The sequence below is a fragment of the Loxodonta africana genome, chromosome 12 (assembly GCF_030014295.1).
Source record: "Loxodonta africana isolate mLoxAfr1 chromosome 12, mLoxAfr1.hap2, whole genome shotgun sequence".
Classification (NCBI taxonomy): domain Eukaryota; kingdom Metazoa; phylum Chordata; class Mammalia; order Proboscidea; family Elephantidae; genus Loxodonta; species Loxodonta africana.
In genome coordinates this window covers 5,664,391-5,685,249 of record NC_087353.1, presented here as the reverse complement: position 1 = coordinate 5,685,249, position 20,859 = coordinate 5,664,391, and the positions used below count along the sequence as shown (strand labels likewise).

At 40.6% G+C, this 20,859-nt stretch overlaps 1 protein-coding gene across 5 annotated transcripts in view; it reads left to right on the top strand.

Annotated features, from left to right (window-relative positions):
- ARHGEF10 (Rho guanine nucleotide exchange factor 10) overlaps window positions 1-20,859 on the top strand; it is a 178,707-nt gene that overhangs the window by 134,080 nt on the left and 23,768 nt on the right. For all 5 annotated transcript variants that reach the window (XM_010591875.3, XM_010591874.3, XM_010591873.3 and 2 more), the window contains 4 exons: window positions 741-827; window positions 2,996-3,219; window positions 3,702-3,859; window positions 11,556-11,698. In XM_010591875.3, the coding sequence (XP_010590177.1) occupies window positions 741-827; window positions 2,996-3,219; window positions 3,702-3,859; window positions 11,556-11,698 (612 nt within the window). The remainder of the gene's footprint in view (window positions 1-740; window positions 828-2,995; window positions 3,220-3,701; window positions 3,860-11,555; window positions 11,699-20,859) is intronic.

The following is a 20,859-nucleotide window of genomic DNA, read 5'->3' as shown; positions in this document are numbered from 1 at the left end:
GTGGATTCTGACTTGTGGCAACCCTGTAGAGCAGGGTAGAACTGCCCCATATAGTTTCCAAGGAGTGGCTGGTGGATTTGAATTGCCAGCCTTTCGGTTAGCAGCTGAGCTCTTAACCACTGCGCCACCAGGGTGCCTCCGTCACCAAGGTGGTATTTTGTTAACGTACGTTGGGTTGTCAATTCAGGCACAGGTCAGCTCCTTCCATTAATTGGATGAGTTTTCTTATGTCCATTTCTTTAAGAGTTAAATACAAGCATTGTCACGTCTCATTTGTGGTCTCTGACACTTAAACTTGAGGGCTGGGTGTCTCCAGTAGTTCCCTGTGACTGTGGAAGGGAGAAACCCCTCCCTGTGGAAGTCACAGGGGCCTTGCTGCACTGTGTGCCCGTGCCTGCAACAGGAAGAGAAGGGAACATGTGTTCGCTGCAGGCCCTGTGCTTGCTCCCACCCCTGTCAGCTCCAGCCCTCCTGTCCGACACGCTCTTTGGCGTTGGTTTTCAGCTTGGCTGTTGGAGTTGGAAGAATAAAGTTTAAAGGCTGAAACTGCTTAGGTGTTTGCCTTTGAAAGGCTAATTTCTGAGACTTGTTCTTTAATCTTTTACTTTTTCTATTTTAATTTTCAATACATGTCTGTGGTTACATGTTGAAAGTAAAAGTCAGCCTTTTAAGGCATTACGTAGTCCTGAAACCTCCTAATCCCATTTTATATGTGGGTGTCTAATTGTATTCTACTCTAGATTGAATGTGCCGCTTATAATCCTGAACCTTACTTGAGTAATGAGAACCAACCAGATTCAGTCTCCATGGCGCATGGCTTCCTGTGGGTAAGGTGTTTTTGTTTGTTTTTATTCAGAATAAACACCCATGGTGAATGTGACAAGAAATACAGATTTCCATTGTTTGACAGAGTGCTGCAAGGGGGCTGATTGCTTTGGGAAAAGATGTATAATTCTTAGGAATTTAAATGTCTATTTCTTTTCTTTTTCATCTAAAACTTTACCAGATTAAATTCAACCCCAAAACAACTAATTTAACTAGTATGAGAATAATTTCAATATTTCCTCAATTTAGTGGTTAAATTGCATGTTTTGTTTTATTTTTCCCTTCCAAGACGTTATTGGCTTTTTACACTGGAAACTTAGCAATTTGTAAATTTGTTACAAGTGAAACACAGCATTCGAAATTGTGCAGCAATTGCAGTAGATATTTCTGGCTCATGCAAACGGGAGGAAATTCAGCATTCCATTCACCTCTCTTTCTTCTCCTGGTGTTCCCCCTTCCTTGCAACCCCACGGGACCCCCTCCCCAAAGGCTCTATGCTACTTTCTAGACTCTTAACAGCTTCCCCCCCCCCCCCCGCCAAATATCCTGTACTTAAATCCTAACTTGTCATACCTTTTGATAGCCAAAGCTCCTATTTGGTTGGTGTTCTGAGTTGAATATTAAAGAAACAACTTGATTATTTGATTTATACCAAGCTGGTGGCGCAATGGTTAAGTGCTCGGCTGCTGACTGAAAGGATAGAGGTTCAAGTCCACCCAGCCGCTCTGCAGGGGAGAAGACCTAGCGAGCTGCTCCTGTAAAGACTGTAGCCAAGAAAACCCTATGGGGCAGTTCCACTCTGCCATGTGTGGTCCCTAAGAGTCAGAATCAGTTCACTGCGACCTGATAACAATTAATGAATGGATAGGCTTAATTTCCTTGAGGTCTGTGAATTTTAAAAGAGATGGTTTTTTTTTATCCAGACAGATCAGTAATTCTTGCTGCATCATTCCTACCTCATGGCCACACTTCCCCGTTCCCTTTCTGCCAGAATACAGGGTTGTCGATCGGCACCCCCCTTCTGAAAGAGTGCCAGACCAGGGTGTTTATCTGTGATGTTAAGCACAAAAAAAAAAAATTGTGAGAACGCTCTTAACTCCATTCCCAAAATCAGTGGAAAAAGAAAACTCTACAAGTAATACCACCCTAAACTGGCCCACGCTTTCTGTGAGCAAGGACTTATCTGTCAGACACTCTCCCACTTAAAAAACAATTAAATTTAAATCAGGAAACTCTGCTAAATAGTCTCAGTGTAAAAATTCAATAAATAAGGAGTTCATAAATATTGTTCTAGCAATACTAGTTTAAGAAATACTATTAAAAAAAAAAAGCCATTGCTGTCGAGTTGATTCCGACTGATGGCAACCCTATAGGGCAGAGTAGAACTGCCCCATAGAGTTTCCAGGGAGCACCTGGTGGAGTCGAACTGCCAAACTTTTGGTTAGCAGTCATAGCTCTTAACCGCTACGCCACTAGGGTTTCCAAAAAATACTATAAAAAAAAAAAAAATAGCATACTATAAAATCCATTGCCATAAAGTCAATAGTGACCCCACAGGACAGAGAAGAACTGCCCCATAGGGTTTCCAAGGCTGTCATCTTTACGGAAGCAGACTGCCACATCTTTCTCCCTCGGAATAACTGGTGGGTTCAAACTGCCAACCACTTAGCAACCTAGTACTTAACCTCATAGCATGTTATATGTTAAATTTAAATCATTCACTTTGGGGTGCATTTTTATTAATTTTTCTCTCTTTAAAGATTTGTTTTCTTATATTAACAGATAAGGTCTATTAAATGTTCGTGTTAAATTATATAAAATTGGAAGTAATCTACCCTTTTAAGACTTTAAACTGAGTATGGGTAGGCCTTTACCATTGTACACAGATAGCCATGTGATTTTTAAAGTGTATCAATGTGGTTTTCTTAAAATCGAAACTATGCTCATGTTATTAAAATTAAAAAAAAAACCTTATTAAATATGTTGAAAAAGCTGCACCATTGGCAGATTGTTTAAACATTATTTGATTTTTTAAAGTTCGTTGGTTCTCATATGAGAATTGATTCCTGTCGTTGCCTCTAAATGCCAGGCTTCAGTATATAGAGAAGGGACTATTGTGCAGCATCCATACTCTCTTTTTGTCTTTCCCCCTCTTAACTCCCCCCTCCAGATTGGAAGTTGTACCAATCAAATGGGCCAGATAGCCATTGTCTCATTTCAAAATTCCAACCCCAAAGTTATTGAATGCTTCAATGTGGAATCTCGCATCCTTTGTATGGTCTACATACCAGTGGAAGAGAAACGGAAAGAGCCCGACGAGGCCTCCGATTGTGAAACTGGAGCTGTGAGAGCATCAGGTGTCCCGACCATTTGTTTGGGGACGGAAGAAGGAAGGTAGTGCACCATACCACTGTGTTCCAAACGCTTATCATCAGCTGTGTTCTGTTAGCAGCAAAACACCCAGGGGCCTATGATGGAAAGTAATTTAGTCTGACGTTAGGAAGCAGTGTGTGTAGGTGTTTTGGGATATGTGTGGAAATTTTTAGGGCCAACGTACTTTGAAATAGTGAATCGGGCCCATGGAAATTATTCTAGGAAACTCCCAAGCAGAAAAGATACTTCAAAGTGGAAAAGTTTTAGTTCTGCCATAGTATTGACTGCTGAAGCGTCCATTTCTGGTAACGCTTTTAAAAGTACTTATGTTTCTGAAAACAACAACCATGTTCTGTTTTATACTCATAGTGAAATGGAATCCAAGTAATAACACCTTTTAAAATATTAGGAGGAATTAAGATGAAATTAATAATTGCGATGGGTTCCGTAGTTCTTTTCATGATGAACAGATACACTCATTAGTTTCTATTTTTGTCTTGAAGCATTTTCATTTATAAAAGCAGCCAAGGCTCAAAGAAAGTGAGACTCCAACACTTCTTCACTCCTGAGAAATCCACCGTCATGAGCTTAGCCTGTACGTCTCAGAATCTGTATGCTGGCCTCGTGAATGGGACTGTTGCCATCTACACAAAAGCAGAAGGTAATTAGCGTTATGTTGGAGAGTCGACATAATCCAATTTTATTGTTACTATAGAATTGATTCCTGTCATTATTATCACTGTCTCTCTGTTGGATTTTACTGTGTAATGTGCTTCGTATACTAGCCTCGCTTCCCCTTTAGCCTTCGCGTATCACTTCCTCATTCTCGAAAAGATGATGTGAAAATTGGATGCTCTCTATTGAATACATAATGAAATTGTTTTCAGAAGTCCTGGCTGACTCCTTACCATATTCCAGGTGATAATTACTTGAGAGCACATCTTCTCAAGCCTGCCCTCTTCCTGCCCTTACTCAAGGCCAGTAAGCTTTGCTCTTCTTTTAATGGAGAAGGTTGCAGTCTTCCCTTGTAGACTCCCTCATACCCCCCTCTGTTTACCTCAGTATGTTATGGCTGTTGCCAGTCTTCATCAGCCCATGAAAGATGACCTTCTCTTTACCAGAGAAAGCCTTCCACCTACTCGGGACAATATCACTTCTGACCTCAGGCATCCTACTTCTACAGCTGTCCCCCTCTTCTGTAGCTTCTTCAGTTTCTCCATTTCTTTTTGGTGCATATTTAACTAAAAATCATAATTGGCTGTAGTGATAGAAAGGAGCCCAGGTGGTATACTGGTTAAGTGCTCAACTGGTAACCAAATGGTTGGCAGTTCAAAGCCACCAGCCACTCCATGGGAGAAAGATGTGGCGTTCTGCTTCTGTAAAGAGTCCCAACCCAACCCATTGCCACTGATGCCAACTCATAGCAACTCTATAGGACAGAGTAGAACTGCCCCATAGGGTTTCTAAAGATGCAAATCTTTATGGAAGCGGACTGCCACATCCATGTCCTGCGGAGTGGCTGGTGGGTTCCAACCGCTGATATTTCGGTTAGCAGCCGAGCACTTAACCGCCGCGTCGCCAGTGCCCCTTCTGTAAAGATTACAGCGTTGAAAACCCTACAGGGCGGTTCAGCTCTGTCCTATAGGGTCACTGTGAGTCAGAATCGACCTCAACAGCAATGGGTTTCTAGTATAGAGCATGGCTCAGGTCTACAACTTTCCTTAGGCAAGTTGACTTAAGCTCTTTTTACGAACCGAGTACGGTTCTGTGGAACTTCTATGTTTTATCCTCTCTAATCCTCACAGCCACCCTCTGAAGCAGAGCTGTGCCGCTGCCCAAGCATTGTTCTTCATTTTCCACTCAAACTTCTAGAACATGTCTGTTATTTATGGTAGCTCTTCATCTTTTATGAGCTCCTCTTTTCTGTATTTTACTGTGGCATTTGATGGCAACTGTCATTTCAGAGTGGTTTCCTTTTTGCTTAATTATGTTAGGCAAGACTTTCTTCTTGGTTCCTCCCTCTCTCACTGGTTAAATACAGAAGTGCCAAGATTCAAGCCTGGATCCCAAACCTTTGTTCTCTAGCTGCACTCTGTCTCTAAATGATTCCATCCAGCCTCAGGTCTTAAACATTTTGACTCCCAAATTTATGTATCTTGCTGCGACCTCTCCCTCGCACTCCAAGCCCATATGCCCAGTTCCCTTTTTTGACTTCTCTGCTGAGACATCTCAATGCTAACATTTCCAAAGTAGAATATATAGGATTTTTTTTTTCCTGTACTGAGTGCTGTTCTTCACTTTGTCCTTCCCCAACTCAGTAAATGATACCATCAGGCAACCAGTGATTCTTGGTTCCTGTCTATATTTTCCCCTCCTTCTTCCACCACACGCCATCTACCAGCAAATCCTTGCCCACTCCTCCAAAACACACTCCAGATCGTCTCCCCATTGCCATTTTTAACACCCTGGTCCAAACTTCCCTTACTGCTGCCTGGATTACCACCATAGCCTCCAGAGTTCCTCCTTTTCTCTCCTACCAATTCATCCTCCAAATATTTGCCAGTGAGCTTTTTAAATTATAAATAAGGTCAATAAGATCACCCCCCTCCCTTGTTTAAAATTTTCCAGTGAGTTCCCAGTATACTTAGAATAAAATCCCAGTTCTTGCCCCCGGCCTACAGGCATTGTATGTTATACCCCCACCTCCCAGTTGACTGGCTCTGGGCACACAGCTTCCTTCTGTTGTTCAAACACACCAAGCTCATTCCCACCTCATCAGTTTGCACTCATTGTTCCCTTTGCCTGAGATGTTATTTTGACCTTAAACACCACCTCCTCAGAGAGGCGTTCTCAGACCACTCCACCCCAGCGCCCCACAGAAAAGTCAGAGGTAGCCTCTCTTCTGTGTTATTTTCACCATGACACCTGTGTACTTGTTTACTGCCTGTCTACCTCCACCAGCGTGTGAACTTCCTGAGATGAGGGACTTTGTCATATTTCTCATGCCATCTGCATTATCACAGCAGTGCCTGGCACATAGTAAGTGCTCAGTGAATGACTGAGAAACGAGTACTTACGTCACATCCCCTGTCTCGCTCCTTAGCTCACCCTCTGGTCCGGCTGATTCGGTTGATGCCCGGCTTTTCCTGGTTTTGTGACACTTCTCTTTCTCTTTCTGTTTTGACTTCTCTGACCGTTTCTCTTGTTTTCTGCCTGGTCCTTGTTTTTCTTTTGGTCCATACAGCCCTTGCCTTGACATCCTGTGTAGCCATCATTCTCTTTATGTAGCCTCATGGTTTGAGTTCTCTGTGGATGATTTTTATATATCTTCATTGCTGACCCTTCATATTTCCGTCCTGTATTTCCATTTTCCTATTCTTGTAATCTCTGCCAACCTCACAATCCATCATTTTCTCCCCATTCTGCTGTTTATATATACATCCAAAGTGCATCTTACTAGGCAGAAACATTCAAGCTCTTCATCGTCCTTTGTTCTGATCGATCCCCGTATATATACTCTATCACCAGAATATTATCTCTATTTTTTGTGTGTGTGTGCGTGTGTGCGCATAATGTCTTAAATACTCATCTCTCCTGGTCCAGTTTCCTATTAATTCATGGCTGGGGAATTTTAGAAGTTTTCTGGTTGGCTTTCTTGTCTTTTAGTTAGGTATTATTTGGTTACCCAGGGAGAAAAAATAACATTTCAAGCTTTATAAGTAAAATCGTATGTTTATCAGAGGAATCAATCACATGCAAGGCAAAGACTGGGGTTAGAACCAGGCACCCCATGAGGAGCGAGGGCTGCTCTGCATTCTCCAGGACCGAGTGGTCTCAGCTTGCCTCAGCTTCCTTCATTCACTGCACTCTCTCTGCAGTCCAACCTTCGTTCTGATTCGCTGTGCACATGATGGAAGATGACCTCCCAGCCACAGCTCCATATGATCTCCCAGATTCAGTGTGCAGTTTTAGTTACAGTCTGAGACAGAATCTGATTGGCCAAACTTGAATTAGGTGACCCTGGGCTAATCGACTATGGCCGCAAATGTGAGAGAGTCATACCTCTCAAATCATTGACGGTTAGTTACCAAGTAAATAGGCCATGAAAGTACAGTTTTGTGGATACTAGGATGAGGGAAATTAAGGCTGTTAAGAAGGCACTTGGGAAGAACACCTGTTATGGACTTGGGGTCAAAAGATTTCCTGAAGGATGAGTAAATTAACTTAGGAGAGAGTTCTGGACAACGTGCAAAAGTCTTGAGGCAGGAGCAATTATGTGAGTTCCCAGGAAATAAGAGGCATACACTCTGAGAGTCTAAAGTGCTGGAGCTGAGCGGGATCCAGTGATGATGGTATTTATCCAAAGGTAGTAGAGAGCCATTGATGGGTTTAACGCAGTGGAACAGAGTGTACATCAAAGAGGACTACTGTGGCTGAAAAATACATTGTTTCTCTACTGTGCTGGATTTAATTTGTATTTATACTTAAATACAAATTTATCTAAATTTACATGAATATTCATAATTGAAACTGTTCTGAGGTTTTCTTTTTCTGCTACCTTAGGATTTAGTATCACAATTTTGCAAGCTTAGGTTGTTTTTTTCTGGTGCTATGGTAGAGACAAATTTCATGGCAATTACCATTAGGTTGAAATTACCATAATTCGAGCCTGGCCTAGCAAAGATTTTAAAGTTGATTTTGGATATTGATGTCATCTCATTAAGTACCATGTATTTATTTGAGGTTTTTTTTTTCCCCCTCCATTCTTCTTGATGCAGTTTTCCTAATCTAGATCAATATTATTCATAGCATTGAAGTTTCCGATGTTATTTCATTAGGATATACTTCCTTTTTAAAAAAGAAATCTCTTCCATATGTACAGTTAGAGTCATTTATATCTTCTTGTGTTTTCAGTGTTTTTTTTCCCCCTCTTTTGGAGCCCTGGTGTTGCAGTGGTTAAGAGCTTGGCTGCTAACCAAAAAAGTCGGCAGTTTGAATCCACCAGCTGCTCCTTGGAAACCCTGTGGGGCAGCTTTACTCTGTCCTGTAGGGTCAGTATGAGTCCGAATGGACTTGAGAGCAATGGGTTTTTTGTTTTTTGTTCTCCCTCGTTTTATCTTTGACTAAGCTTCTTAGAGGAATGTATAATTTGTAGGGATTCTCACATAATCCTGAATTTTTTTCTATTGTGTTTTGATTACATTTCTGCTTTTCCGTTTATAATACCTTTCCTTTTCTTGAGTTTATAGTGTGATGGTCTTTTGGGCATCCTACCTAACTCCATAGCTTTCTTTATTCATTTTATATTAATTGATATTAATTAAGTCAATTCAAGATGATAAAGCATCACTCCTGCCAGCTTTCTTGTGTCCCATAAGCTGTGTTACGTAGTTTGCGTTTTAATACATTTGTTGTATAGTCTGTAACTGTGGCTTTAATTTCTTTGTGGGCCTAAGAGATATTAATGAATGTGTTTTTAAATGTCTTCTTAGCCAAGCTTCTGTGGGCAAGCATGTCTGGTAAAACAACAAAGTGGGCCAAGTGTCAGCAACCTTTTCTCGTTGGTGTTGGAAGAACTTGGCCAACTAGAGGCCGCAGAGCCTTTTAAAGAGGGAAGCTGCTTCTCAGCCCCCGTCTATGTTACCAAGCCTTTGACTTTTTTAAGGAAGAAGGAACTTGGGAATTGTGTAGGAAATCTCTAGATTTTTAAATGTTGTTTCAGAGCTTTATTAGTTTGCGTTCCAAACCAAATACCACTAGGGGCTGGATTTGGTAGGGGCAGCCCGCCTGGGAACTCTGGCCTAGAGTGAAAGTACCCAGGGAGAAGTTATCATGAGAAAGGCAGTCTGTCGGCTCCAACTCAGTGCAATGTTTTAATGTCTAACATTGCAGTCTTTGACCCTTCTTAGAGGATTTTGAGATGAGCACACACGCACACCGAATCTGTACAAAGAACAGCTTAGGTCCTCAGAAAACAAAGTCCAGTTGTTAGGAGCTAATCCTTAACCGAAACAAAGTGTCTGAAGTAGGGTATCTCATTTTTTCTCTTGAGTTCTTGCCTCGGAGGAATATGACAGTGCTGATCAGTAACAGGACATCAGTATGAGGATGCTGACAGACTGACAGAAGTAGATAGAGCTTTGAACTAGGATGTAGAAAACCTGGATTTTCCTGCCGTGCCATGCACTTATAAACATTGCGAATTTTGGAGAAAATAATATTTCCACTCTGAACCTCTATAATCCCATCATAAAATGGAGACTATGATGCTTCAGAGGGTTGTTGTGAGTACCCGATGAGATGGTGTGTGTGTGCACGCGTGCATGTCCGCGTGCATGTGAACTGTGTGTGTGAACTGTGCGTGCACGTGTACGTATGTGTGTGTGAACTGTGTGTGCGTGTGTGAAATGTGTGTGTGCATGTGCATGCATGCGTGTGCGTGTGGACTGTGTGTGCATGTGTGTGAAATGTGTGTGTGTGTGAACTGTGTGTGTGCGTGTGTGAACTGTGTGATGATACACAGGCCCCAGTGAAGACATTGTAAGTGGAAGGCAGCCCAGTGTCCTTTGGGGCTAATAATTGTCCTACATCATTCTTGAGCCTAATTGTAGCATTAGAACATCTCCATTAAAGTTGGATTATAACTTGAAAGTATGCCACAAAATTCAAAACTTGCATAGTTGCCTTTTAATACACCTTAGCTTAAAATGGTTATTCATAAACAGGTCTTGTATTAAAAGGTTCAGTGCTCTAAATACAGAACAAGTTATAAGAAGTAAATCTAGACCTTGCTCTTTTCCTTGAGCAAAGCATTTTTATTTGATTAGGAAGTTAAAGGTGTTGGTGAACTAATAGTTTAGTTATTTTTAAGAATCTTGGCTAATTGATATTAAGTTTGAAAACTGAAGGACTTATTTTAATTATACATAGGATAATTATATCAGTTATTTGCTTTTAAAATTTATTTAAATCATATTTAATTGAAACCCAAGCCATTGACTCATACTTTGTATGAAGCCTGATAAACTTCATCAGTAGCTCTTTGAAAATATTTTCAAACAAAAATATTTTTATCACTTCCTGTGCTACGAGGAATCCCTGGGTGGTACAAATGGTTAAGCACTTGACTACCAGCCAGAAGGTTGATGGTTTGAACCCACCCAGAGGTGCCTCAGAAGACAGGCTTGGTGATCTGCTTCCAAAAGGTCACAGCCTTGAAAATCCTGTGGAGCAGCACTGTCCTGCACACATGGGCTCAACCATGAGGCAGAACTGACTCAAGAGCAGTTAGTAACATCAGTATGGTGCAGGAGAGAGAGCAAGTTCATCAAAAGAGAGAAATTCTTTTTACCTTGATTTTGATTTTAAACCAAAAAAAAAAAAAAAAAACCAAACCCATTGCCTTCGAGTCAATTCTGACTCATAGCGACCCTATAGGACAGAATAGGACTGCCCCGTGGAGTTTCCAAGGAGCGCTTGGTGGATTTGAACTGCAGACCTTTGGTTAGCAGCCATAGCCCTTAACCACTATGCCACCAGGGTTTCTGATTTTGGTTTTAAATGTATATAAAATCTTGTGACGTAGTACATGAACCAAACCCACTGTTGTCGAGTTGATCCCCACTCACAGTGACTCTGTAGGACAGGGTAGAACTGCCCTGGGTAGGGTTTCAAAGGCTCTAAATCCCTTTGGAAGCAGACTGCCACATCTTTCACCCGTGGAATGGCTGATGGGTTTGAACTGCTGACCTTTCAGTTGGCATCTGAGCATTTTAACCACTGCGCCACCAGGGCTCCTTGATGTAGTACATATCAAGAGATATTTTAAAATAAAATACGTTATGGGGAAATTTAAACATTTGCCCACCTATTTTGGATCCAGTTTTTTATAATGATGACTAAATCATAATATGTATTATTATTGCAATAATAGTATTTATTGAACACCTGTGTGCTAGGTACCTTGCTGAACGTCTTACATGCATTGGTCATTTTTAATTCTCACAATAGCCTTTGAGGCCGGTGGTAGTATAATTCTCATTTTTATCCCGAGAAGGAAACTGAAGCTTATGGTGAATAAGAAATTTGCCCTGGACACGTTAAGTGATTGACCTGGAGTCATACCTGATGCCTACTGACTACGGTTACTCTCTGCCTAAACACTATGTTAATTCGCCTTATTGAAGTGGTGTTAAATCTTAGAACCCTAGACACACCTGTAACGAAGCATAAGTATTGAAATTGTAGGTGATCTGTTGATTGACTTATTTAATGTGGTCTGTGGTCCTGTACCTTTATTGCTGATTAGTGTTTATAATAGAATTTGAATGTAATTAAAAGAAATATTTCCTTTTTAGATGGATCGTGGAATTCTGAGCCTCAAAAAGTGATAAAATTAGGCGTCCTGCCAGTTAGAAGTCTACTGCTGATGGAAGATACATTATGGGCTGCTTCTGGAGGCCAAGTTTTTATAATCAGCATTGAGACCCATTCTATAGAGGTAAGTTATTTTAAGTGACAGCACAGTATGGAAAAGATGCCTTTCAGAAATATCCCCTATTAATTTCCAATGTTGAAAGCCAAAGAAAGACTCTGGCACCTAGAGAACTCGGGCAGCCTCTCGCTTGTAGGCATGCACCAAAAGAAAATTGTGTCTAAAATTTGTTTGGAAAGAAAGATTAACTAAAACCTCGAGCAACCATTTTCTAACCATTTGTCCATGGGAATTATTGTTCATTGTTTAACTGTTAACAGAAACATACTACTTTAAAAAATATATTCATACATACATGTAGGTAGACTTATCTGTAGGCATAGGTGTGTGCAGGCATGTATGTTCATATGTATAAAATCAACCACATAGGGGACACATTTATGGATACTTCTTAAACATAACCAAACACCTTCCAAAATTGGTTTCCTGGGTTTGAAGGCTTAGGACCATATACTCATGGGACAACTCAGTTAATTGGCATAACATAGTAAATAAAGTGTATGTTCTACATCCCAGTATGGTGAGTAGTGCCTGGGGTCTTAAAAGGCTTTGTGCAGTCGTCTCAGATACAGCTATTGGTCTATACTTGTCTGGAACAAGAAAAACCAAAGACTCAGAGAAGTAAGTAGTCAATGAGTAGTCTACGTGAACCACGTCCTCATCTACTTTGAGGCCAAAAGAACTAGATGGTTCCTAGCTACCACTACCGACCATTCTGATCAGGGCCACAATAGATGAATACTGGTAGAAAGGGGGAAAAACGTGAAACAGAACTCAAAGTCTTAAAAAAATCTAGACTCACTGGACCAGTTGAGATTAGAGGACTCCCCAAGACTGTTGCCCTGAAATACTCTTTAAACTTAAACCAAAATTATCCCTTGAGGTCAATTTTTAGGTAAATAACAGATTGGCTCATAAGATAAAGAATGAGTAATGCACCCCTTTAAAAAATCATCTATATGAGACCAAATGCTAAAAAGTTGCTCTAAAGCAAAGATGAGAAGGTAAGGGGGCAGGGAAACTAGAGTACTAGAAATGGTACAACTAGATCGGAATGAATGAGAATGCTGATACATTGTGAAAGACATAACCAATGTCACTGAATAATTTGTGTAGGAATTGTTAAATAGGAACCTAATTTACTGTGTAAACTTCTACCTTAAACACGATAAATGTTATTTAAAAATATATATATACGTACACACACAACACAAACACACACCCACTTCTCACTTATCAACATGATTTAGGGTCCAAAGACCAGGTCATTATGCAAAAATCACTGTTAGGGAAAAATGGAGGATAACCACATCACATCACAAAATGGAAGATGACTACATCATTACATAACTGCCAAGCAACTGAGAACCGTGGCCCAGCCAAGCTGACGCATAACCATCACAGCCGGTGTTACTCTTGCCTTGCACCTCAGTGTTCGTTACTGCCAGACGTATATCATTAAGTGCCGTCGAGTCAGTTCCGACACAGTGAGGAGTAGGTGTGTATATGTGAAGAAGCAACCAAATGTTCTTCTGTAGGTGAATGAATAAATGTAACGTTCAGTGATAAAAGGAAATAAGCTGTCAAACCATGACAAGGCATGGAGGAGTCTCAAATGCGTATTACTAAGGGAAAGAAGCCAGTCTGAAAAGGCTTCATACTGTGTGATTCCAACTATATGTCATTCTGGAAGAAGCAAAACGATAGAGACAGTGAAAAGATCAGTGGTTGCCAGGGTTGGGGGTGAGGCAGGGTGAATCTGTAGAGTATAGGCCATTTCTAGAGAAGTGAAACTATTCTGTATGATGTCCTAATGGTGGGTGAGTGACGTGCTGTGTCGGTCAATTCACGGAACTGCACAGCACAGAGAGCGAACCCTATACAAACTGTGAGTTTAATAATGCATCAAAAATATATATTTGGTACGAATGTAATAGAGAGTCCTGAAGTACATATGGAAAATTAACATTTGATCAAAATGGCACTTCAAATCAGTGGGATAAATGCATTGTTCAAGAAGTGATAATGAGACAGCTGGCTGGCCATTTGGAAAAAATAAAGCTAGATCTCAAACCCCCATCTCCTTACCATTCTAAACATTCCATTTGGATCAAAATTTTAACATGAAAATGAAGCCGTGAATTTATAACATAAAAAATGGTAGAATGTTTTTATTACTTTGTGGTGGGAAAAGCCTTTCCAACCATGGCACAAACCCAGAAGTTGCCATAGTAGGGAAAGAAAAAGATACATTTAGTAAAGTTTCTTAACTTTTTTCCACTCTAATGTGTGTGTGTGCATATATATATGTATATTTTTTATGTATATATATATGTGCATACATATATAAAGTTTTTATAAATAAATTCAGAAAATGTTTGCTGTATATATGACCAAGAATTGATTTTCTTTGTATACAAAGAATTCTTACTAACTTTAAAAAGTTGACAGCCAACCTAATAGTGAATGTTAAGAGGACATGAAAAGGCAGCTTACCAAAAAAAAGAAATGTAAATAATCACATACACGCACACCACACACACACACTACAGAATAATCACACATACACACCACACACACACTACATATAGACACACACATATACACATTAGCCTCATTAATAACTAAAAATTGTGACTTAAAACAAGATACCATTTTTCAGATCCCATGAACTGTTGCTGTCGAGTTGATTCCAACTTACAGCGACCCTACGCAACAGAGTAGAAGTGCCCTCTAGGGTTGCCAAGGAGCGGCTGGTGGATTTGAACGGCAGACCTTTTGGTTAGCAGCCAAGCTCTTAATCGCTACGCCACCAGAGCTCTTTTTTCTGATTGGCAAAGGTTGAAAGTTGAATGCCGTCACATTGGCGAGGGTGAGGGCACACAAGCCGTCTGACACTGCTGGTGGAGGTGTACATGAGTGCAGCACCTTGGAAGACAATCGTGTATTACCTGTCAGCGTTCAGAGCGCGTCTCTTGCCCTAGAAATTCCACTGCTAGGAAGTCATAGGTACACTTGCACGAATATATGTGAGGATATTCGCGGCAACGTTGTTGGTCGTCACAAATAATTTGAAATATTTTAAATGAACATTGAAGGGGGTCCGGTTAAATAACGGGATCCTTTGCAATCATAAAAAAGAATATGTGTAGCTAGTGATGCAGGGGTATATTATAAGGTGGAAAAAGGCGAGTTGCAGAACAGTCTGTAATTAGTGTTGTGGAGATGGACATACACACACAGAGGGGCAAACGCAGCTTCTAATAAACATTGTGTGTGTTAGCTAATGGTGGTATAACGTGCACACACGCATGTGTATGTTTGCAATTGCATAAAAACTTGTGAAAAGTAATACAGAAACCTGTCACTTCTAAGTAGGGGAGTGGGAATGGGAGACAAAAGGATGAATTTTACCCTATATTCTACCTTTTGGATTTTTTAGCCATGTCCGTATATTGCTTTATTATAAAAATTTATGCAGATTCAGTTTTCTCCCGTCTGTTCGTTACCATCTCTAGCTAAGTAGAAACTCTGATAACATGTTTTTTTCAGCCAATGAGGCGAGTCGTCTCGGGAATAATTCCTTTGACCTTCTCAAAAAAGTCACAGACGGAGGGATCGCATTCCGTTAGAATGGCGAATGCGGTTTCATCTCGGAGGGCTCTGAGGACATGTCTAAATGGTTGTTCTAAACCTCCACAAATTTTGGTAATAAGCTTTAGTAATTATGGACTTCTAAAAATATTTGTGTAGACTGTTCTTAGAAGGCATTTATCAATTTGTTCCAAAAACCCACTGCCGTTGAGCTGATTTCAACTCATAGTGACCCTATAGGACAGAGTAGAACTGCCCCATAGGGTTTCCAAAACTGTAATCTTCATGGAAGCAGACGGCCACATCCTTCTCCCATAGAGAAAGCAGCTGGTGGGCTAAAACCTCCAACCTTTAGTTTAGCAGCCGAGCGAGCACTTTAGCCACTGCCCACATCACTTCACTAGGGGCCTGTAAACTATTTTGCTGATTTTTTATGAAACACATTTTAACATATTTACAAAACCTATTTAAAGACATATTCTGGTGACATGCTTTATAGTCTCAAAAACTGGAATTTAGGTGTCAGCCGCGGACTGTTGACAATGATCAGAGTAACAGTGAATTCATCAAAATGCAGATTGATATCATCTTAGACTAGGGAAGAAATCTGAGGGTGTGTATCCTGAGGCCTCAAGAGGTTAAGTTCTTGTTAAGGATCACGAGGCCACACACGTGTGGACAAAGTTGCAAATAACAACTAGGTCTCTGGACTGGGACGTCTTAGGCTCTTTCTGTTTTTTTCTCTTTTGTTTGTTTTGATAGTGTCTCCAGCCTCCTCAGTGAAGAACTTGCCCCCTAAAGTCAGTAAAAGAAAACAGTCTACTGACTGGACGATGGCTATGTGGCCACACGAGACAGTTCACAGTAAGAGAGGGGAAAAAAAAGTCATTTTCAAAAATACAGAGTACAAGATAGTATTTTAAATTATTTTTGCACAATATTTTTGTAGTAACTTACTGTTTCTACTTCTATCCATCTGATACTTACTGTTTCATGTACCCTGTGTTGGAGCCCTGGTGGCACAGTGATTAAGAGCTTGGCTGCTAACCAAAAGGTCAGCAGTTGGAATCCACCAGCCACTCCTTGGAAACCCTATGGGCCAGATTTACTGTGTCCCTGTATGAATTGGAATTGACTTGATGGCAGTAGGTTTGGTTTTATGGGTTTATAGGGTTGCTATGAATCGACTCGATGGCAATGGGTTTGGGTTTTTTTTTTGTTTGATTTTAGAATAAGAAATCTTCAGTCAAGCATTGAGCAAATAGTTAATGAATGCCGGCACTGTGTGGGCACTTTGACAGATGCTGTAAACAGCTTCTTGATTGATTTTTTTCACTTTCCCTCCATACCATCAACAGTATCATCTTAGTAATTACGTATTTTAAAAGGCAAGGTTCAAATTCTGACTCAATCATTTACTACCAGGTGATCATGTATAAACCAATTAACCAAGCCTCATTTGTTTGCTTTATAAATTTAGAATAATTCTCACCTCTCAGGCTGTTATGTAGATGAAAGAAAATAGAAAAGTACCTAGCAAAAAGCACTCTAGTTGTGGTTCTCATTTATTAATAGGATAAATTATTATTAAAATAAATATAATATCTAAGAGCCAGAAATAACATTTTATTAGCCTGTATTTGATTTGTTTTCACAGAGAGGGAATTATACTACTACAATGACATTTCTTTAAAACATTTCTCCAAAAACAGTGTATTATTTTGGTCATAAATTAATGCCAAAAGACTGAAACTATGGTTTCTTACGAAGGTGATTCCAGACTGAAATAACGTTTCCAAAGTATGACTTTATTATAATTAAAATATTATTTCCACGTGACCTAGATAACTTATATGCTATAAACCTTGGAGACACAGAGAAAAGTAGTACGTTTGGAACCAAATGTAAGTCTCCTCTCTATTTTTAGTACCAAAGTAAATACATTTATATAGAGAAAAGTAAAAGCCTGCTCTCTCCTGAAAACCTGAAATTCATCACGCAATTCCTGTGGTGCAGGAGAATCCACAGCTCAGATATTGGCACAGCTCTCGAGGTCTAAAATCATGATACATCTCCACCCTGCTGGGATGGGGTGCCAGCAGTAGCGGCCGAAAAGAAAGATTCCAGATACGTGGGCAACATGTCGTTGAAATGACGACAGGGTCTGTCAGGCTGCAGGTTTGGAGAGGGACTTAGTGCGTGGATGGAAGACACGAGGTACATCCTGAAGCAACTTTTGGAAGAAAAAGCGTATCCCGAGTATAAGTGTCCATAAAGTAATTTTACTCTGATGCTATAGTTGGTACAATTAAAAGTTGAGGATGGCCCAGGCTCCTGTCCCCAGATCTGGCACGTAAAAGCGGAGCAGCACTTGACAAACCACTTAAAGTTTCTGACCCTCAGTGCTTCATTCGTACGACAGGGCAGAATATCCACCCCTGCCTTCTTCTGAGGGTGGTTGTTAAGAAGAGGGGACAGAACACGTTATAACTGCCAAATTGAAAGCTACACTCACCTGGATTTTTTTAAATAGATTTAGGGTTCTTCTTTTTCCTTTCCCCACTACGTGTGGTTTTCTACACTGGGTTTATTTAATTTATTAAAATAAATTAAATTTATTTTAATTTAAATTTTAGAGTGTTAGAAACATGAGTACCTTTCTAAAAGTAGGTTAACATTTAGGAAAAGGCTAGTAACTATCCTGAATTTCTGGCAGGTGCTCAGGGCACAGATTTGTTTCTTAGAGGCCCAGATTTCACAGTTTATTTCAGTGTAACTACTATAAAACCAAAAACCAGACCCACTGCCATCGAGTCGATTCCAAATCGTAGCAACCGTGTAGGACAGAGTAGAACTGACCCACAGAGTTTCCAAGGAGTGCCTGGCAAATTGGAACTGCTGATGTTTTGGTTAGCAGCCATAGCACTTAATCACTATGCCACCAGGGTTTCGGAAATAGCTGTTTAAAATTAAAACCTGTTATTTCTACTCTTGATTTTCTACAACATACTGTGTTCTGACCAAAAAAAAAAAAAAAAGGAAAGGGAAGAAAAGGACCCCCTTCCCAATCGAAGAGAAAAAGAGAATAAAATTCCAAAAAATAAAATAACTAAAATCAGACTAACAACAGCACAGTGATTTTATGAGTTGGTGTATGTTTTTCTCTTAAATAAATTCTTGTCATTCTTTAGAAGAAAGACAAACACAGAGCACAGACAAAATCAGCACAAAGTAGCAGAACAAACCCAGGATTCCTAAGCAAAACCGTATACCAGTCTGTGTCTGCTTGGACCCCTCATGGTGCAGCGGTGAAGCGTTCAGCTGCTAACCAAAAGGTCAGCAGTTCATATCCATCAGCTGCTCCTTGGAAACCCTATGGGATGGTTCTACTCTGTCCTATATGGTCGCTATGAGTCGAAATCAACTCGGTGGCAATATGGATGGGTTTTCTGCTTACTTTCAGAGCCGTTTAGAATCACACAATTTTAAGATGAAAGGAGACATAGAGGTCCCGCTACCCAATTTTCCTTTTTTCAGTCAGAAGAACAAGACTGAGAGAAAGTAACAGACATGCCCAAGGTCACAGGGCTAAATGTTTATGTAACTCATCATCCCGCAGAAACATGTAATTACTAAAGTACTGGGCATTGTGCAAAAAAACAAAAACCAAGACAACAAAGATGAGTAAGACACAGACCTTATTCTCAACTCCCAGAAAAGTTGGGGCACCCAAAATAGGAACAGAGTGCTGTAGAAACTTTGAGGATTACACACAGCTCCGCCAGGGCCATCAGAGAGGCGCATCAAGCTGATATCTAGGGTCGGGACTGGCTGCGTAATTTGATGAACCCCTTGTTCAAAAATTACTGAGAATTTCAAGATGGCAGCAGCAGAGTGTCAACTCAACATGGGGCACTTAGAGGAGCCCGGAGTGCTGTGTGACTGCATGGACTGTGTCTGCCCGGAGTGCTGTGTGACTGCACGGGCTGTGTCTGCCTGAAATGAACCCTGTCTAGGAGTAGTAGGGATTCACTGGAAGAAGGAATGGAGGAGAACGTTTCAGAGAGAAGGAACAGCGTGTGTAAAGGTGGTGAAAGCCGATCCCTGAGGAACTGCAGACACTTTCCTCTGCCTGGACATAGAGGGTGGGTGTGAGAGAGTGCCGGAAGTGAGGCTGAAGCAGGTAGGCACGTGTCTTTTCAAAAGAGACCTCTTAATACAGGGGAACTTGCCTTTTGTCTTGTCAGCTAGCTGATTTTTAGACTATCTTCTTTTAAGTATGCAAAGGAGGTTCCTCAGGGCTCGCTCTGAGCTCAAAGGAGGGCCCCGTGGACAGTGCTGGGGAGGCCCTGTGCCTGCTGAAAGCAGTCACGTTTGACTGTATTTCTTGTAGCAGGCTTATGTATAGTTTTCTTTTGAACACCACCATTGCCGTATGTAATGGTGAGCCATTTCAGAAGATTATTTTGCCAGCAGTTAAAGATTCTAGTGTCTCGCCAGAGATCAGAGTTCTTTGGTCTCATCCTAAGGCCTTTGTTCTTTCCCTGTTTTACTTCCTGTCTAAAAGGATGAAGACAGGTTAACTCTCAGGTTGCTGGTCTCTGTACCTCGTTAGATTGTAGGACTGTTTACTGACACAAGAGAGGCTTATAAGGAGAATAGTAAGATGGCTTTCTCAGGGGTGGGCAATGAGCAGTTCTCATTTGCCACGCTTAGTTTGAGGTGTAAGTAGGATTTCCAGGAGGAGGTATTCATTAGGCAGTTGGATATATAGTTTGTACAGTGATTTACTCTTTTACATATATATATCCCATTGCTGTCGAGTTGATTCTGACTCATAGCCACTTTATAGGACAGTAGAACTGCCCCACAAGGTTTCCAAGGAGAGAGTGGTGGATTCAAACTGCCAGTCTTTGGGTTAGCAACCGTAACTCTTAACCACTGTGCCACCAGGGCTCCATATATTTGTATTGCTTGTGGTTGTTGAAGCTATGGGAATAGGCAGGCTTGTGTAGAGTGAAGGAGCTGGAGGATCAGGCCACAGATACTGACCACTTACGGGTACAAAGAGAAAGATGAGTTCTGATAGAAGTCTGAGAAGGAGTAGCCAGAGCACAAGATACAAGACCAGTAGAGTACAGCTTCTCAGAAACCAAAGTGAGAAAGCATTTTAGAAGCAAGATTGGTCATCAGAGTTTAATGTAAAGAGAAGGCAAATAGGTAAGTAAGGTTTAAGAAATATCGTTGAGACTGACCAAGAAAAAAAAAAAGACTCAAATTACTAAAACCAGGAATGATTTTTACTACCAACATTACTACCAACCTTACAGAAAAAAAAAAAAAAAAAGGATTATAAGGGAATACTATGTAGAATTGGAAATCTTCAAAAATGAAATGGAACACATAAACATCGATATCCTAGGCATTAGTGAGCTGAAATTGACTGGTATTGGCCGTTTTGAATCGGACAATCATATAGTCTACTATACTTGGAGTGACAACTCGAAGAGGAATGGTGTCGCGTTCATTGTCAAAAAGAACGTTTCAAGATCTATCCTGGAGTAAAACACTGT